General features: G+C 34.5%; 1 protein-coding gene across 2 annotated transcripts in view; it reads left to right on the forward strand.

The window, feature by feature from the left end:
- Nucleotides 1–14718, forward strand: part of LOC107680090 (bicaudal D-related protein 1-like) — a 25424-nt gene extending 10706 nt beyond the window's left edge. The window contains exons 3-10 of one of the 2 annotated variants that reach the window (XM_016475851.1): nt 2306–2422; nt 4270–4416; nt 6081–6260; nt 7981–8133; nt 9266–9343; nt 11915–12024; nt 12241–12361; nt 14423–14718. In XM_016475851.1, coding sequence (XP_016331337.1) covers nt 2306–2422; nt 4270–4416; nt 6081–6260; nt 7981–8133; nt 9266–9343; nt 11915–12024; nt 12241–12361; nt 14423–14605 — 1089 coding nt within the window. In that variant the 3' untranslated portion in view covers nt 14606–14718. The remainder of the gene's footprint in view (nt 1–2305; nt 2423–4269; nt 4417–6080; nt 6261–7980; nt 8134–9265; nt 9344–11914; nt 12025–12240; nt 12362–14422) is intronic. The other variant, XM_016475852.1, reaches the window with a different exon arrangement.
- The last annotated feature ends 6947 nt before the right edge of the window (nt 14719–21665 follow it).

Here is a 21665-nt window from a genome sequence, read left to right on the forward strand (position 1 = left end):
CATTCAGTCAAAGGTTCTTTAAAGAACCATCTCTTTCTTACCTTCTTTTTATAATCTGAAGAACCTTCTTTCTCCACAAAGAAGCTTTTGTGAAACAGAAAGGTTCTTCAGATGTTAAAGGTTCTTTATGGAACCATTTAGACAAAAAGGTTATTCTATGGCATCGTGAAGAACTTTTATTTTTAAGAGTGTATTGTGGGCAGTTTTGGAGAGAAAAATTAAACTGATTCCCTCCTTCAACATCACTAAAGCAACTAGCAGATGCTCTGATAGACAACATTCAACTGAAGACAATTCAAAAGTTGTATGAATCTGTACTAAGACGGTTGACAGCTGTAATAAAGGCAAATGGTGGTAAAACACCGTAATAAAAATATTGCCTATATTTTCCAGGTATTTTGTTCAAACCCTCCAAGTCTAAAGTAGGGAATCTCCAAATTATGCACAAAGTTTAACAATACATATTTACATGTACATAAAGTTGTTTCCGTAGTATTGTGCAACAATTATTTGTTTGTTGTGTATTTCCTTATTGATCTTTTGAATTTTCTTCCTTGAGCAAATTCACTATTTTGAAAGCTATATATATATATAATTTAAAAACAATATATATATATGTGACCCTGGACCACAAAACCAGTCATAAGGGTCAATTTTTCAAAATTGAGATTAATACATCTGAAAGCTGAATAAATAATCTTTCAATTGATGTATGGTTTGTTAGGATAGGACAATATTTGGCAGAGATACAACTATTTTAAAATCTGGAATCTGAGGATGCAAAAAAATCTAAATATTGAGAAAATCACCTTTAAGCTGTCTAAATTAAGTCTTTAGCAATGCATATTACTAATCAAAAATTAAGTTTTGATATATTTACGGTAGGAAATGTACAAAGTATCTTCATGGAACATGATCTTTACTTAATATCCTAATGACTTTTGGCATAAAAAGAAAAATCGATCATTTTCACCCATACAATGTATTGTTGGTTATTGCCACAAATATACCCGTACTACATAAGACTGGTTTTGTGGTCCAGGGTCACATATATATTATTTTAGCTACTACTGCTAATAATGCAGTCCCTTCAGTGATACAATCTGATTCATTAATAAATAGAGATTTATTAGTTTGTAGATTCCAGGTTAATATGCTTCCTCAAGAATGCTGTCTGCCTTGGGACATCAGCTCAGGGATTATAACATTTGATTATAAAAGAACATTAGAGTCTGAACAATGTATTTCATAACAGTATCTTTGCTGTTTTATTAGATGTTTTTGGAGTCAATTCTTCCTGTTTTGAAATCCTCTTTATGCCTTCTTTTATGATCAAAACCTAAATTTAGTTCAACTTGCTCCTGTTGACTCATTTTGTGTGTAAAACACTTTCTCACACATTTCTCTCACATTGGACTGGTATCTAATCTAATATCTAATCAGATTTGTTATGCCAAGGCCAAGGTTTACACATTTTTTGTTTTGACTCTGTGTTTGCACACTTGCAACAACTCCCAGTTCAAACTCATGAGCTCATTTGTATTTCCTTCTTCTGAATTTTGAGCAAATTTACTATTTTGACAGCTGTGTGTCATGCAAAAAATATTATTTTAGCTAGTACTGCTAGTAATTCAGTAAACCTTGTTATACAATCTGACAAGATTGTATCAGAAATAAGATTCTCAGAAGTAAATGGAGATTCATTATTTTGGAGACGCTGTCTGGCTTGGGGCATCAGCTGGCAGGAGCGTTACTGAATGCAACAATGCACTGGTTAACGTAGGCCAGTCCTGAATAGCCCTTCCCTCATGGGACCACTAACCTTGTGGTGCTTGGTAGTTGAATCTAACTGAACCTGGACCTCTAGCCACCCCTCCATATGCTGTTGAGCGTGGGGTCATTCCCACCCCCATCCCATAAACGCTCACATCTGGCACGATGATGCCACTGCCAAGACCAAGATGCCAAGCTGCATCAGTCATGCGGCGATTTGATCAGGTTCTGAAGGCGTGTGATGCACGCTGATGTCTATCCAGTTATCTGCTGAATCAGGTTCATCACCAGAGGCCCCCGATCAGCCAATGCGTGCTTTTGTTCAGCTCTTATCAAGCGAACTTAACTCCTATTCATTGTGAAAATGGGACGCATTCCTTAGTGGAAAAACACATCTTTTTTATTGTTACTTTCTTTTCTCAATGTCGCTTCTTCTGGATATCGCCCATTTGATTTATGAACATATCTGAAAGCTGAAAAAGCGTTCGGACATACAGTGGTTTGATTAGTGAGCTGCGTTGTGTATGTTTAGGGAATGGAAGTGGAGCGAGCCATGACCAGCGAGCTTCAAAGACTGAAACAGGAAATGATAGAAAGAGGGCAAGCCAGACCCCAGGACGAAGAAATCATCAACGCGCTCCGAGAACAGGTGAGAAACTGTTCATACTCGCACACTGCATCGTATTTTATGCTACAAAAGGGTATACTGTAATTGCAGTAAAAATTTGCACACAAAAAAATCGCCTGCTGTCCATGCATGCTTGTTTATTAAATGGTATGCAGCAGTAAGTTCCAGATAGCTAATTTGATTGGCTGAGCAACTTTCAAAAAGCACCTTCCCTGTTGTATCATTACGTTTGTCTTTGTTTGTGGCACAATAACTGTGCCCCAATTCAGAGGCTGCATCCTTGGAAGGACGCAGACTTCAAAGGCCACACCTTCGCCTTAAAGGTCGATCTGAGTGAAAGCAAAACAGGGTTCACAACCTGCCTAATATGTTCCCCTTGGTCCATTTATGTACATAAAAGTATAAACCTATAAAATAGCGTCTTAGTAAGACATACAGGTGCATCTCAATAAAATAGAATGTCGTGGAAAAGTTCATTTATTTCAGTAATTCAACTCAAATTGTGAAACTCGTGTATTAAATAAATTCAATGCAAACAGACTGAAGTAGTTTAAGTCTTTGGTTCTTTTAATTGTGATGATTTTGGCTCACATTTAACAAAAACCCACCAATTCACTATCTCAACAAATTAGAATATGGTGACATGCCAATCAGCTAATCAACTCAAAACACCTGCAAAGGTTTCCTGAGCCTTCAAAATGGTCTCTCAGTTTGGTTCACTATGCTACACAATCATGGGGAAGACTGCTGATCTGACAGTTGTCCAGAAGACAATCATTGACACCCTTCACAAGGAGGGTAAGCCACAAACATTCATTGCCAAAGAAGCTGGCTGTTCACAGAGTGCTGTATCCAAGCATGTTAACAGAAAGTTGAGTGGAAGGAAAAAGTGTGGAAGAAAAAGATGCACAACCAACCGAGAGAACCGCAGCCTTATGAGGATTGTCAAGCAAAATCGATTCAAAACTTTTCCACGACATTCTAATTTATTGAGATGCACCTGTACACCGCTTGAAAGCATCATTTTGTAATGTGGATAGTTCACCCAAAAAAGGAAACTTCTGTTATCATTTACTCACTCTCAAGCTGTTCTAAATCTGTATTCTGAAGAAACCGAGTTTCTTTATTTTGCTTAACACAAAAGAAGATATTTTGAAGAATGTTGGTAACCAAACAGTTTCTCATCCCCATTGACTTCCATAGTATTTTTTTTTCCATACTATGGAAGTCAATGGGGACCAACAACAGTTTGGTTTCTAACATTCTTCAAAATCCATTTCACAGAACAAATAGAACATTACAACATTTTAAAACATTGTAAAATCTTTGTTCCATAGAACAAATAAGATTATAGAATTTTGCAACGATATGAGGGTGAATAAATAATTTACATTTTTAGGTGAACTATCCCTTTAGATTTAAAATCGTAATCCAGGATTTTTTCTCAATCAAAATCCTGTCGTCACTGATGTGCAATGAATCTTGGGCCAGGCTGCAAAGGATCCATCTGTAGTAGCCTTCATGACCCGGGAAATTATGTTGTCTTTGAATTGGGACATCCTTCATTGTGCCACTGCGACACATTTTGTTCTTCAAATGCAGCCTTCAAAGGATGCAGCCTCAATTGGGACACAGCTACAGAATGCAGTTCTTTGAAGGAGTTCACCATACTCGAGCCCTTCATCACAGACAGCAAGCAAAATCTGTTTACCTTCTCTTCCATTCAAAGATTGTAATAGCATACAAACATGACTATTTTAACTAGAACCACATGATAAAGTGAACGTGAGCGATTGTAGAATTTGCTGACTTACAGAACAGTGTAGGGTAAAAGCTATAATAATGTGTGTGTGTTTGTGTGTTTTCAGGTGGCACGGCTCACGCAGCGGGAGCAAACACTCGAGCAGCGCTTGAAGATGACTTGTCGTGAGAATGAGGAACTAAAAGACACTGTGTCCACACTACACGCACGCCTGCATCTACAGGAACAACAGAGTCACACACACATACAACAGGTTAGGTCGCTCACACACACACACTATACTCAGCTGAGCAGAATGTGTAACACTGGTCTGTAGTTTAAGTGAAACTGGAATCTGGTGGTTCAGGATTTGTCTCTGAAAATTTCAACACTGTTCTTATGAACAGTAAAAATGTAGTATTTGTAACAGTGCAAATGTAGCAGAGACACACACATATGATCCAGAGATTATTGACACATTTGAAATGCTCATGTTCAGCCTTTGTGTTAGTAAAAGTAGTCTGTGTGTGCACTAGGGGTGGGAATATTTAGGCACCTCACAATCCAATCCGATTTCAATTCGATTCTTACATTTTCTTAGTAATGAGTTGACTGACTTTCAATCTCAAATTTATTTGTGCATTTTTTTTTTAATGACGTATAAAAGTACTTTATAAAAATAATTGCAAATTAATAATAAAGCAGAACAATTGCATGTTAAGAATTCTAACAAACCTAATTTATGAATCAGTAAAGGGGAACAAAAAAACACACAAGCAATAAAACACAAGGTGCTTTTCCTATCTGAGAGTGCTTTAAATCAGTGCTGTCAAATGATTAATCGCGATTAATCGCATCCAAAATAAAAGTTTTTGTTTACAAAATATATATGTGTGTACCGTGTACTGTGTATATTTATTATGTATATATAAATACACACACATGCATGTATATATTTCAGAAAAATATGTTATTTTTATATATTAAATATATTTATTAATAATAAATTATACGAATATAAATAGACATGTAAATACATGTAAATATTTTCAAAATATATATACTGTTTGTTTGTGTATTTATATATACATAATAAATATACACAGAACACACACATATATTATGCAAACAAAAACTTTTATTTTGGATGCAATTAATCGCGATTAATCGTTTGACAGCACTACTTTAAATATAAAGTTTTCCAGACAAGTGCAGTTATGGATTGTTCTCTTTTTCTCTGCATTATTGCAACAGCTCTAATAGGCTAATGCACAAATCTATTTCAACATATCAGATGTTTTGTCCTGCCTTTAAGACATAACCGATTGTGTTTACATTAAGTAAGCATTTTGAGATGCAAGTGCATTTACTGCTCGCAAAGAGTCATGCACAGTCACATGCCATGAGCGCCTTCAGAATGATCACACAAAGTGCACGTGAGCATTTGAAAGCAGCCGTCTGTCAGTAAGTGAGTATTCCAATATGTGCTGCATTCCAAACGCATAAGTGATGCTTATGGAAGCATTTGGAAGGTAAAGCATGGAAATACTGGCGGGTGAAACCACACGTTTCTCAGCGCATATTCTGCGATCATGACACTTCATACAAGTTTATATACTTATTTGAGGTTGTGTATTTGTATGCAATTGGCAAAAGGCAGAATACGACTGTCTCTAGCGTGCACAAACAGAATTGATTCTGAAGTTTTCAGGTTTGATTCAGAATTGCTGAAGAGATTCATGATGCATGAGAGAATCAGGGTTTGAAATAAACCAGGGCTCGGGGGGAAAAATGGACGAAAACACCAAAATTGACAAAATATTTTTAGTTTGAAAAAATAGGTCCCTCATAAATGTAAAAAATGTCAATTTCAGGGTAAATGTATTGGTTCTTATACGTATTTGTACATGAGCGATAACATTTTTTCCTCTGTCCCAGCTGGCAGAGGCCTGGCGGGAAGTGGATGGGGTTCGTTCCCGGGCTCAAGAGCTGCAGTCTCAGGTCGAGGAGCTGCAGGAGGAAGTGGCCCTCCAGGAGAAGAGTCACAACGACTCGTCTTTACTGTCTGAGCTTGAAAACAATCTGGACGCTGCAGACTGGAGCCTGGACAAAGAACAGGTGATGCACTGTAACCTGATAATGCCAGACTGGACCACATTCTAATTAAAATCAATGTGTTACAGAAGAAGAGACCTGTTATCTTACAGTTATTTATCTCAATTTGATAATTTGTTTTTAGCTGCACACGACACATAGAGCTATTTGAGACTTCCGATGGAAAGATACATACAGGGGTTTCAGTTAACACAACCTCTCATGTAATATGTAAGTGTTGATTTGCTTTTTGTGCAGTTAAGTTCACTTTCTCTATCCAGCCGCACTGGAGACACATCGGAGTGAAGCTGTAAATGCAATTTTTCTTTAATCATGATTAATCACACCTAAAATTTAAATGATGTAATTATAAGTATATTAGCAGATTAAATCTCAAAAATAATTCAGAAACAACATAAAGGTAGTATAGTAAAAATATATTAATACATTTTTTAAATTATATTTAAATATTTGTTTAATGGCGTGTTTTTACTTAGTGCTATGAATGAAGGCAAATATCACTGATACTAATGCTGATGCTGATGCTGAAGCTTCTAAATGGATGATTAAAATCGATTTCTTTAGATAAATTTAGATTAATATTGCAATTTAACACAAATATGTGCCTTTTTAACTGTTACAGTTTTAACTTTTAATTTAAGTAATCTTAAAACGATTTTGTCATAAACCCATTATAATGTCACATTTAGCTGTGCCTTTATGTAGTGTGTTGTATATATCGTATATAGTAATATGTGACCCTGGACCATAAAACCAGTCATAAGTAGCATATTTGTAGCAATAGCCAAAAATATACTGTATGGGTCAAATTATCGATTTTTCTTTTATGCCAAAAATCATTAGGATATTAGGTAAAGATCATGTTCCATGAAGATATTTTGTAAATTTTCTACCGTAAATATATCAAAACGTAATTTTTGATTAGTAATATGCATTGCTAAGAACTTCATTTGGACAACTTTAAAGATGATTTTCTCCATATTTAGATTTTTTTGCACCCTCAGATTCCAGATTTTCAAATAGTTGTATCTCAGCCAAATAATGTTAATGGAAACAATGGAAAGCTTCAGCTTTCAGATGATGTATAAATCTCAATTTCCAAAAATTGACCCTTTTTTTGTTTTGTGGTCCAGGGTCACATATAGTGATGTTTCTCTCTCTGTCAGGTTCAGCTCCCCCTGTTTGACTGAGCTGTCAGTTCATTTTTTTTTCGCCCTACTAAGTTTATTTTTTGCGAATTCGATGAATGAATGAATGAAAATACTAGTTAAAACATTTAGTATCAATATGTGATCATATGCTGCAATGCCAGTCAAAGGATGTGGGGAAAATACATTAATAAAAGCTACTTCGGGAAGGGAAAAATGCTGATACTGTGTTACTTATTGTAATGCGTTTAACAGAACATATTAATCACAGAAGTTAGCACGTTATCTTTGACAGCCCCAATTTTTATGCTTATACTATTGGATTTGTTACGCTGTTGAAATCAAATTGAGTCAGGTCTCTGTGTGTAAAGCACACTGTGTGTGGTACAATGAGTTGCTGCATATGCAAAGCATTGTAAACCCCCAGTCTCTTGTGAGCTTCTCCATTAGGATGCTGCAGTAGACAGCAAGACAGCTCTCTAGGGTTTGGAACAAAGCTAAATACATTGAAGAGATTTACATTAATGTCTGTTCATTTGATATTTGGGTACAACTAGAACATGTGTCTCGCCCAGCAGGTGTGTCGAGAGCTGCACTACATCCTGGTACTGCTGCAGCCTGTGGCCTACAGATCAGAAGCTGAGCAGGACTCAAATGACAGCCTGCAGGGCATGCTGGGACAACTGAAACACGCAGCACAATGGATAGCACACAGTGAGACACTACAGGTAGCTGTTTGCTATGGGACACAAGCGTAACAGAAGCTGACATATAATGTGTTGCATGTAATGTTTCTTATTTGCTGGAGTATTTTGACATCTCGTACTGTCTCACATTTCAGCAACAATGATTCACATTCATCACAAGCATATATCTTTATACTGTATATCTTCATTCCGACCATATCAGTTTGTGTCCTCATGGCTTTTGTTTTGTCATTGGGTAAATCTCACATAACCTTCCTGGATCATATTCCAATCTGGCATCAAACATGGGAAATATTATGATGTGATTAAAGAAAATTAAGCCATTTTCTTTCCAATGCAAAAACTTCCAAATAAAAATGATAAATTAATTAATTAATTAATTAATTAATTGGTGTAGTACTGTATTTGTGTGTTTGTTGTATGGTATTAAAATACTTTTTTAAATACTAATATTATATACTGCAAATTTATAATAGTTTTACAGTTTTTGTACTAAAAAATTGCCATTTTATATTAGCATAAACACAAAAGAGTGAAAAACAAAATCTCAAACTCATATTCAGGTGCATTACAGAAAATGGACAGAAAAATAACTAATTTATGAAATATTGCTTAAAAATTATGGTAATATAAAAAAGGCTCTATTTGCTTAATGCAACTCCATTTATTAGTTTGTAGGTAAAATGCCGACTGGATGTGTTTTTGTGAGATTATATCAGAATATATATTAATATATATATGAATTATCTTCAATTTGCATCAGTAATTGCTGAAACTGAAATGTTTCAGTACATAACATAAAATTAGGATTTGAATGAATGTACAGTATGTTTAATGCACAAAAGATTGGATATTAAACAAACTTCCCACTGTGCTATTGATGCAGTATTGACCTAGTCTGGCCAGTTGTGTACTGAAGTGGGAATTGCGTCAGAGGTTTTGTTCAGGTTGGGGTGTGTTCAGTGAGGATCAATGAAGCCACAAATGTAGCCAGAGGTAGAGACTGAGGGAGATTGAACAGAGGGCCATTTATGCTCGTTACATGATACTGATGCTGTAGAGAGATACACCCTGCCGTCACAGTCTAACAAAGACCATGCTTGACAAATCCAGCATGCAGTGCTGAACGCTCCTGTATCATCTGTGTCTGCAGGAGAAGAGGAAGTCCATTGTGGGATCGGTGAGCGATCCGTGTGAGAATGCCGTCTGGATACAGGAGCTGCGGGATCAGGTAACAGTTCTTCATGCGTTAAAGCTTTCAGCCACAACTAACAGCAGCCCAATACCACTGCCACTGACCTGGGCTCAGTTCCTTAAAAATGCCTCCATTGTTTGGAGGGCCTGGCAACGCCTGAGGAATTTTTGTTCAAAGATTCACTGCTTTTCTGACTGGGATTCACAGCTGTATGAAGACAGTCAACAAATGCAGTCAAGTGGTGAATGTATTGCTTTCAGGAAGGAAAGAATACTTAATCAGGGTTTCTTAAAAGGTCTTAAAACCATGAAGTCACGGCATTAAAAAAAAGAAAAAGAATCTTCCTCAGTATTTTTGTGTTGTTTTCCAATACAAATAACTAAACATCATTAAATCAATATATATTTACAATATGAAATGCAAAATAAAGTATTGAGATATAGATTAAGTGAGTTTATGCTCTGTAAGAGGGATTGAAAATTAATTATTTTTGGGTTTGAATTAAGTTGATTTTTCTAAACCCAGTTTACTTGTTTTCTTAAACCCTTGTGCAGTCTTCGGTCAGTTCTGACTGGAGAATTTTACATTTTGAATTTGTAAAAATCGTAGCTTTACCAGAATGGTACGAAACTTGGTGACTTTTATGGCACTTGGTATGTGAACACGGATGAAATTGAGGGCATGATTCGAAAAAGCTAAGTGGACGTAAAAAAAAATAGTCACACTCATGGTCTTCGGTTGAAAATACAGAAACTTTTTGTGTGTACAATCTAAAAATCCCCCACAATGCAGAAACAAACTGCACAGCAATGAAGGGGTCAAACTAAAACATCTGGAGTGCAAAATCAACACACCAACTCTCACACACACACACACACACCTATGAACTGGTGTGACTGTAACACTGCAACTATGTAAAATAAAATCAATAATTCAACTACAATGCAGTAAAAAAGTGGACAGCAAGGAAGGGGTTACACTCTAAAACATCAAGAGTGTAAAACAAATACATCCACTCACACACACACACAGACACACACATACAGAATTATACATACTCAAATGAATTGGTATGGTTATAACCATATAGCCAAAATGAGTCCGAAGACTGAAATAAGAGGTTAAAATCAGATCAGACCCAGAAGGATTAAGCTCTGATTAAGCATTCCTGTTCATTTTTGTTACATTTTTATAGAATTTTAATGTTTTGTGTAACAAAATGCTTTTGTTACATCAGGTTTGAATGTAGTAATAATAATGCAAAAACCTACACTTCAAATCAACATTTAAAACAACAAAAAATATAAACCTTGACAAAAAGTAGTCTTTGAGAATGCCTTAATATACATTTAAATCCACAACCTAATAAAAGTAAACAATTATGTATAAAAACAACTAGGGAATTCATAAGTCTCTCTATAGAGTCCATTACAGGAATCTAGTGGTTACACCATGAAATTACAGGTTTTTCTTTTTCTTTTTTTTTTTTTGCTCTCACCGGGAGGTGCTATTCTGCCTTCAAAAATTGGATTTTAAAGGCCTAGTCTCTATTTTAATCTGAAATACTGCATTAATTGAAAAATAATTTTTACAAATTTGATTTTTTTTTTTGTACTTATTTTTTTCAATGGGAAAAATTGATCATAATTATTGCATAAATGTTCATTAGTACCATACAATTCTCTCAAAATACAAAAGAAAAAATATTACTGAACAAAAAGTTATTAGATTAGAAAATATTAGATTGATTTTACTGAAGAAAAAAAAGTTACATTTCAGGTGTCCGGTCACTTTTGACTGCAAAGACCATGAGTGTGACTCCCAAATGAGGAGAGCACAACAAGACTTCGTACTTATGTAATTTTGCTTTTCAAGTAAATGGATCTTGATTTTAGAATTTTTAAATGTTTAAATACTGAGGAACACCCTTGTGTAGTGAAACTAGTCCTCACTGACTCTCTTTTGGGCTTCACACTTTAAATTGGTAAAGGTGAAGCGTTTAATTTCTGAATTATAATTACATAACTAATGACGCTTTCACCCCACCCCATGCATCACTGGTCCAAAAAATGACACTTCACCTTTAAACCCACCGTTAACATCATCCGGGCTTATCTTGTTCCATGTTTTACACTGCTTATACTTTGCCCTGGGTTTAACGTCAGTCCTGGATGGGCAGGTTTTGAGTTTTCATGCCGTGCATTTATAAACTCTGGGTTAACATTCTTTATTTGCAGATTTACAAGGATATTAACATTGATTGGACAACTAACTAGAAAGCACATAAATATTTAATGACATGCAATTATACAGTAGTTTTAGGAGTGCTCACTGTGACATTTTCATCTGTACACTAGCTGTACAAATATTTTAAATATTTAACTGAAATGTGTATATTTAAGAATTACTAAAAGTATTGAGCTTATGCTTAAATGCTTGAAATTAGCTTTTCTAAACAAAACACACCTTTAAGATTACAAGCACAGAGTATTTGTGTGCGACCTTTGCTTTTAGCATGCATGTGCTATTAATATGATTATTAGCAGTATTAGACTCAATTGCAAAATAATTTCCAATATTAATCCTCATGTTTGGCTTTTCTCTCAGAATGAGCGTCTCGTAGCAGAAAACGCCGAGCTCAAGCTGCGAGCTGAGAGACTTGTGGAGCAAGAAGTAGTTCAGCAGGCCATAAAGGACCGTGATGATGCCATCACTAAGTAAATATTGAACATGTACTTGGTATTATTTTGTTATCTGTATGTTTTTGTGCTGTTCTTAAGGAAATGTTATATTGTAAATGATGTATTGAAATTATACTGTTAATGTTGCCATGAATATAGCCATTGTTGCTGATATGGCATTAAAACTTAAATAAATAGTCTAATAGAAAAGAGGCATTTTTAACGTATTCGTGTTGGTTTTCTGTCATGCAGGAAGACAGCGATGGAAGCAGAGCTGCTGAGGACTAAACATGATATGATGTGTTTGAACAACCAACTCCTGGAAGCCATTCAGCGCAAACTACAGCTGTCACAGGAACTGGAGGCCTGGCAGGTAACAACTGCTTTTTGAATTACCAAACCTCTCAGTCCTCACTTACTGAGTAATTAGGATTGGTTTCTTGCTCCTTGAAGGTGTATTTAGTCTGTTAATGATGTTATGGACACTCTGTCGCCCCCTGCTGTTCACGTTGGAAGTTTGCAGCTGTTTCATGTGCTGTGTAACTGCTTTTGAGAGCAGATAAAATCAAGTAGATATAACTGCAGACCGGAGATCTCCAAAATGGGGCGTGAACTCCAAAAGTGGGCAGAACCTACAAAATGGGGCGGGGTCTCCTCGCGCAAAGACTTTCACCATTGGCTCTGGCTCCAGCCAATTGTTATTGACTTACATTTCAAAATAAAACTTTATAAATGGGTAGTGACGCTGGGTGTAACTAAAAGGGTGCCATTGTCCAGTGAGCTCCAGTTGGGGAGTTACAGAACGAGCTCATATCGCATAATCTTATTAACTGTTTATCTCCTGAACTGCATCTTTCTTTTCCACGCTATTCAGCGCCAATCCCGCCGTGAAGTCAATTTCACTGGTTAAGGTTAGGGTCAGGTGTGGGGTAGGTTTAGGGGTTAGCAGTTTTGTAGCATAGTGTAGGAAATCAACACTTTAATTGACACAACCAATAAAATCTTTAGAATCAGCTGTGGGGTGGAGTTTGCACTGAAGTGAATTGGGGAAAAAATTGCGCATGCGTGTCATGTGCCTGTCTGTTAATGGGAGGAAGCCACGCCCTATTTTGGAGTTCCCTCCCCGTTTTGGAGTTCCCGCCCCCATTTGTAGATCTCCAGGCTGCAGTTATACCCTTCTCGATAAAATATAAATAATAATAATGTTTAATGTTCTTTTGTAAGTGAATGAGTTGTATGTTCTCAAAACGTCCTGTTCTTATTCAGTAGCCACAAGAAGTTCAAATATAAAATAATTTTGAAATCAACACCTTGTCAGTGTTATTTTAGCATCATTGAAATACTATTACAGATTTTATTAATATTTATAATCATTAGTTTTAATTTTATCGATTTTCAGTATTCAATTTAAAGTTTTAGTGTTTTTTATTTTTATGTCTATATTTTTATTATGTCAGTTATGTCAATGAGAAATGTTGCCTTGGCAACTGGCTAAAATTAGTGCTGTCAAACGATTAATCGTGATTAATCGCATCCAAAATAAAAGTTTTTTTTTTTTACATAATATATGAGTGTGTGCTGTGTATATTTATTATGTATATATAAATACAAACACATGCATGTATATATTTAAGAAAAATATGTTATGTTTATATATGAACTATGTTTATATATAATATAAAATATAATATTATAGATATATAAATGTATATACATGCAAATATTTTCAAAATATATACTGAATGTGTGTATTTATATATACATAATAAATAAACACAGTACACACACATATTATGTAAACAACAACTTTTATTTTGGATGCGATTAATCGTTTGACAGCACTAGCTAAAATATTTATTAATTTATTTATTTTGTATTTTGGTTAACGTTTATGGTAACACTTCAGAACAGGGACCAATTCTCACTATTAACTAGTTGCTTATTAGCATGCCTATAATTAACATACTGGCTGTTTATTAGTACTAATTAACATCCCTACATCCCTAATCCTACTCAATACCTAAACTTAACTACTACCTTACTAACTATTAACAAGCAGCAAATTAGAAGCAAAAGTTGTAGTTAATGGTTTGTTAATAGTGAGAATGGGACCTTAAAATAAAGTGTGACAATGTTTGTTTTATTTCAAGAAACTATCATGTTTTTGTATGGGTTTAATTTTAGTTTCCGTTTTATTTGTAGGTAAGAATAAGAACTCTGTACCCTATGCTCCTAAATGTTGAAGAAACATTATTTATTTGATTGTTTCACATTTCGGCATTGCTATCAACTAGCACATACAAACAAATAAAAATAATAATGTGCAGAAGAATGCATTTATAATGATTTATTGCACTTGTACTGAATATGTTGAAGGAGATTTTTTAAATGTTATAATTTATGATGTTTATGAACTATTCATGTGTCCCTGCAGGACGATATCCAGGTTATTATCAATCAGCAGCTGAGGAGCCAGCAGCAAACGGAAGAGCCTCAGAAGAGATCAGCGGGTCGTCTTTCTTTCCTGCGTAAGTCCAGACGGCCGTCCACGATATCAGAGATCAGCCCGGAGCAGAACCACACGCCCTGGAGAGACTGGCTCAAACGCAGCAAATAAACCCGCACGCAGGAACATATCAGACACTCATGGATCATCCACTGTCAATGCCAAAGACACTGACCATGTTCGAGAGAGAGAGAGAGAGAGAAACATGTTCTTAGAAAGAAAAAAACATCTTATTCAAGAACTAATTGTAGATAAATCTCACAAAAACATGTTCACATTTCTCTCCAAATTCAAAAAACAAAAAGAAGAAATAATATTTTGTATGAAGATAATGAAACATTTTAGAACTTAATGGAATGTGCTGTAATTATCTTATTGCAAAATATATCTTTATCTGTATATGATATATTTCTGTTGTCTTTGGAGTGAAATGTGTTCTGAAAAGTTTTTGTGAGATTGAGTTGTATAATATGACTATTTATACTTAATGAAAGAATGAATACACTGACATCATGCTGGTCATGATCTTGTTGATTTAATTGCATTTAACATAATAACATTATGTACTTTAATAGAACAAAACATTTACCTGAACTGCACATGAAAGAACATCTCAGAGTGAAATACTCCAGAGTTGAAAAACTGACGTTCAGTTCACTAATGCTCTGTATCATATGAAGGATCTGTAGTGCTCAGACTCGTGGCATTGTCATGATTTACAGAAGAATTCAATGATTCAAATGTTCATGGTTGAAACCCTTTACGTACTCTTCTGTGTATTACTGATGCAGTTTTGTATGTAATTTATATATTTGTCAATGTGACATTTGTACAATTACATTTTTATGTAAAGCAGTGTCTTTAGGGTGTTTATTAAGGAATGCATTTGCACATCAGGCCTCAGTAAGAGTATAAAGGAAAATCAGCATTCTAACACCAGTAGACATTGATCTGTTCATTTAAGTAGATCTGTCAGAGCATGCAAGCCCAGTGGGCAACTGATGTTAAAAAACATCAAATTGACATCAAACGTTGGTCAAATGTGCAAATCAAACTTGACATGATGTTGATTTGGTCTAAATTGAACGTCAAACATATTGGCCTACATATACATTAAACCAATTTCAGTGTGAGATTCACTTCCTATTTTCACCCAATTACCACTGAAAGAAATTTGCTTGTTTGACCTGTTTTTTTTTTTTATGTCAATTTGATGTCTTTTCAACATCAGTTGCCCACAGGGAAGGCAGTCTAACTTTTTCATCTGATTTTTGCCATGCGTAAATTATTCTGCCATTCTTTCTGATCAACCTACTGTTTCAAACTTTTTCTAATTTGTCCCCAAAATCTACATTCCCTGAAGATACAAAGTTATCAAAAGGATTTGGATTCATCAAATTGTTTAGAAGATATAGTTTGATAAGCGTGTTGAGTCACAGCTACACAATCAGTCAAAAGGTTTAGAATATATAAGCCAACTGATTAAAATGGCTAAAATATACTGTCATTAGTGCCTATAGATGACAAAATGTTGTGTGTATCAGTGAAGGGTTTAGGAGATCAAATAAGTTTTTGGCAACTCAAAAAACATACTGTATGACAACACATTATACTAATGTTGTCCACTAGAGGGGATAGAATAGGATTTTTTATTATTTATTTATTTCCATACACATGAGCAACAACACATTCTGAGTAAACATGCCAAGTTTCTTGTAATTCTGATGCTCAGGGCCCTAACAGTATTTATTTATTTGTTTTAAATATCAGCCATTTATATCAGTGGTAATCAGATGAAGACCGTAACACTAATATTGTCCTCCAGAGGATAATGAATCCTATTAGATCTCAAAGTTTTAAAGTCTGCCTTCATGATAACATGACAATAATCAGGTTTAAATAAATGATAAAAGGTCTGAGTAGACTATTATACAGGTGCATCTCAAAAAATTCGAATATCGTGATAAAGTTCTTTTTTTTTTTGTAACATTTCAAAAAGTGAAACTTTCATATAGTCTAGATTCATTACATGTAACGTAAAACAGTTTTTTTGTTTTAATTTTGATGATTAGAGCTTACAGCTCATGAAAGTCAAAAATCCAGTATCTCAAAATATTACAATATTTCCTAAGATCAATGAAAAAAAGGATTTGCAAAACAGAAAAGTTCAAGTTCTTTAAATAATGTTCATTTCTGCACTCAATACTTGGTCGGGGCTCCTTTAGCACAAACTCCAGCATCAGTGAGGTGTGGCATGAAGCGATCAGCCTGTGGCTCTGCTGAGGCACTATTCAGTCTTCAGCTTGGATCCACTGTTTCTCATCTTTCTCTTGAAAATACCCCATATGGGGTTCAGGTCAGGCAATCAAGCACAGTAATATCATGGTCAGCAAACCACTTGGAAGTGGTTTTGGCACTGTGGGCAGGTGATAAAGTCCTGCTGGAAAAGGAAATCAGCATCTCCATGAAGCTTGTCAGCAGGTGGAAGCATAAAGTGCTCCAAAATCTCCTGGTAGACGGCTGCATTGACTTTGAACTTCACACTTTTTGATAACACACAATGGACCAACACCAGCAGACGTCACGGCTCCCAGATTATCTCTGACTTCAGAAACTTCACACTGGACTTCAAGCAGCTTGTATTCTGTGCTTCTCTAGTCTTCCTCCAGACTCCAGACCTTGATTTCCAAACGAAATGCTAAGTTTACTTTTATCAGAAAAGAGGACTTTGAAGCACTGAGCAACAGTCCAGTTCTTTTTCTCCTTAGCCCAGTTAAGATGCTTCTGACATTGTTTCTGTTTCAGAAGTGACTTGGCAGCCCTTTTCTTGAAGACGTCTGAGCGTGGTAACTCTTGATGCACTGACTTCAGCTTCAGTCCACTCCTTGTGAAGCTCTCCCAAGTGTTTGAATCAGCTTTGCTTGACAGTATTCTCAAGTTTACGGTCATCCCTGTTGCTTGTGCACCTTTTCCTACCCATTTTCTTCCTTCCAGTCAACTTGGTATTTAGTATGCTTTGATACAGCACTCTGTGAACAGCCACTCCTTTCAGTAATGACCTTCTGTGACCTACCCTCTTTGTGGAGGGTGTCAATGATTGTCTTCTGGACCATAGCCAAGTCAGATATAAAATATCAGCCATTTATATCAATGGGTTTCAGATGAAGGCTATAACTCTAATGTTGACCACCAGAGAAAGCACGGAATCACGAATCCTTTTACATCTCAAAGTTTTAAAGTCTGCAGGCTATAATCACAGTCTGCCTTCATGATAACATGACAATAATCAGGTTTAAATAAATGATACAAGAACTGAGTACACTATTCTTATTTCTTTCCATATTTATTGAGTTTTCAAAAGAAAGTACTGCACAAACATTTTGGCACATTAATATTCTCAAATATAGTAAACAATACATAAGTAATTTTTATGAAGACATTTTGTTTAAATATGCTTAAATTCCACATTAGATTTGTTCAGATATGTTGTTTTTTTTAACAGTAAACATGAACGTCACCTAGCATTGTTTCTATGACGACCAAGTCTTCACGCTCATACTGCACCCTAGAAACCTAACAATTACGTCTGTCTAGAATGAAAAAATATACATGTTGAAATGATAAGAATACATAACTGAGAATATTTGGAATGTTTGATATCATTTATCTTAACAAATAATATTTAAGTAAAATTACAAAAATAAGTTTATAACCATTCAAAAGTTTGGGGTTAGTCATTTTTATTAATTTTCGTCTTTTTTATTTATTTCTAGGCACTCTCTCCTGCTCACCAAGGCTGCATTTATTTTACCAACTATACAGTAAAAATAGAATAATATTGTGAAATATTACCAGAATGTAAAATAACTTCTCTATTTAAATATATTTAAAAAAAATAATGTATTCCTGTGATCAAAGCTGAATTTTCAGTCTTCAGTGTCACATGATACTTCAGAAATCATTGTAATATGCTGAATATCATTCTAAAATTTCTGAATAAGAAACATTTCTTGTTATTATCACTGTGGAAAATACTTTGACGTGTTTATTTGAAACATTACAAGTGTCCCTTCTGATCAGTTTAATGCTTCCTTGCTCACCAAAATGTTATTTTCTTTCAAAGTAATATTATTATTATTATTATTATCATTATTATTAAATATGTTTTTAAAAATCTTACTGACCCTAAACATTTGAATAGTAATGTGTATAAAACATTTTTCTAATACACTCAAACACTTTTTTAAAATTAATATATGATGAAACATAAATAAGATAAGACAAACAAGCAATCTATAACTTTTTGACTAATCTATTTCCATGGCTTTATTTATTTATTTATTTTATTTCAGTTGTTTGTTATTGCTGGATAAGGATTTTTAAAATCTAAAAGACTGCATACTCAAAGAGCTAAGACTTTCTATCCAATAAAATATTTTTTAGTTGAAGATAGCTAGTTATATATTTTCAAAATAAAATGTATACATTTATTTTCACTATATACATTTACATTCAAAGACAACTTTTCCAGACCTGGAAATCGCAATATTAAAATTCCTTAATATTTCCAGGTTTTCCAGGAAAAGGAACAAGCCAATTACACTGCAGTACTAAACCAAACTCATTCTCATTTTCTTTGTCTTTTATTGTATAATCAAAGATTAGCATGCAAACTTTCTGAAGCACATGACCATTTGAATCACTAATTTTAAGTACTGATTAATCTATTGCCATCTCAATAAAGCACATTATAGATCACTGATGATCCTGGTAATTCCCCACCTCTTCTCAACAGAAACTCATCAGTATCCTGGGATTGGAAGTTTCTCCTCTTTTTATTTAACCTGAGCATACATCACATCACTAGATCCAGCACCTGAAAACAAACCCAGATAGCAAGAGAGCAGGTGAAAACCATTGAATCAATGTTAAAAATGGTTGATGTGTCAGTGTTAATGGCATTGAATTAATATCACTTTTGCACCCGCAATTAATGTTGAAAAAATGTTGAAATTTCAACAAAGCCCCATTACTGTGATCAGTGTTTGCTTTAGTTGGGCTCCTGACTCTTGCTTCTCATTAAATTAATTCTCTTGTGGTGCTTATAATAGGTTATAAATGATAACTCTAGAATCGGATCTTATTATCTGTTTAGGAACTGTGGTAATTTTAGTTAGATGAAGTTATTGTTTACAATGTTTTGCTTGGTGACGGCACCTCCGTGTTCTTCAGGCTGAATAGAGCTGTTTTGCATTAGCGCATCATTCATATTTCCATGAGGGTCTGCGGATCAGCACAAAGTTGGGATTTTTTTAAGCAAATTAAGATAATTTATAGTATTTTTAGTAATGGACAAACACGAATTTTACGTTTTAAAGCACAACCGTTTTTGTTGTTGTTTGTACATTGCTCAATGAGTCACAAACATTATTTTGTATAAAGTGCTAATAAAATGTTTTCAAGGCAAACTCATGTTTCCTTGTTTACCTCTTAATAAAATATCTGAGCCTATATATTGGTTCTCTTATAGTTTTTAAAGGTTCCTATTTTATAGTATATAAGTGCCCATGTTACATAAGGTATTAAAAATCCAATCATTTATGTATCCATCTCCTCATTGATTGTGTGTGTGTGTGTGTGTGTGTGTGTGTGTGTGTGTGTGTGTGTGTTCTAATCTGTGTATGTACAGGATTAAATTAGTTTCAGTTATTAACACTCATTGTACACTTAAGAAAAATGGTTCTAAACAGTACCAGAAACGGGTTCTTCGGGTTGTAACAATAGCGGAACCCTTTTTAGTGCTAAATAGAACCTTTTTTATAGGGTTCCATATAGAACCATGCTTTGAAAATGCTATATAGGACCTTATTGGTGTTATAAATAACCTTTTTAATGATAGTTTTTCATTAATATTAGTGTTAATATCATTAATATTAGTATTATTTGTATATATTATTTATTAATATTGTTTTTTACCCCTCTATCTGCCTGGTCTTATAATATTTTGAAGTGTCTTTTAGGGTTTTACATAAAATCAACAACAACAATGTGTCAATTAGGTACTTATTTATTTGTTTTTTTTTAATGACGTAAAATTGTAGCAAAAATGACTGTGTTCTAACAACAGTTATTAGCAGAATACATTAATGAATGACAATGGGCATTGAACATAAATAAATGCTTAAAGAAATAAAACAAAATAGAACATAAAATAGTGTATTGAAGACCAAGCTCCAGTGAAATATCTTCACGATCCTCTATGATACCTCTAAATTAATCATTATCTGTATTTTGTTGTGATTGAATGGCAGTTTCTCTCTGCAGATGATGAGGTTGTAGGATGTGACAGCATCTGAAATGCGTTTAGATATACGTTTGTCAGATATACATTTTGTCTCCTTTCATTTGTTTATGTGAAAACAATTGTTTATGAAGGCCAAAAGTATATGTGAGCACTTCACAATGTTAAAAGGAAAAAGTAATATAAAGTCAAGGGATAGGGTATGTTTATGCATAAACCCTATAATAATGAAAAATACTGTAGCTAACAAAATGGACCAAAAATGCAATATCTTTGTTACTTACTTAGTGAAGAAGTGGAGAGTATCCTTAACTGAATAGAGCTGGTCACACTTACATGTTCTCTTAAACTAACAAGAGAAGAGACATAGGAAACCAGTTAGCATTTGAAAGTTATAATTTATAAACATCCTGTTGAGAGTGTTGAGTGTGTTGGTGTAGTTGGATCACTGAACTCCAGAAAATCAGTAATGAGGTGCTTTGTCAGTTACAGATTACAGATTCAAAAGGCCCGGAATAAAGAACCCTAACACAAAGAACCATTTCAGCATGAAAGAGTTCTTCAGAATGCTATGGTTCTAAATGAAACCATTACTGCATGTAAAGAACCTTAAAAGAACCATATTTTTAGGGTGTAGCCATATAGGCCTAGCTGCATAACTATATCAAATATAAAATCACTTGGAGCTGTAAATCTGTGCAATATGGCTACGTGAGGACTTTTAAGAAGGTGAGTAAAAGAGACCTTCAATGTGATTAATATACAGTATATTTTTAATTTATTAGGCTAAGTAATGACTATAATAACCACTAAAAATCTAAAAGGGATATTCAGTAAAGTATATAGTTCTATTTTACAGTGATTCCTGGT

This window comes from Sinocyclocheilus anshuiensis, unplaced genomic scaffold (assembly GCF_001515605.1).
Source record: "Sinocyclocheilus anshuiensis isolate Anshui unplaced genomic scaffold, SAMN03320099.WGS_v1.1 scaffold853, whole genome shotgun sequence".
NCBI lineage: Eukaryota > Metazoa > Chordata > Actinopteri > Cypriniformes > Cyprinidae > Sinocyclocheilus > Sinocyclocheilus anshuiensis.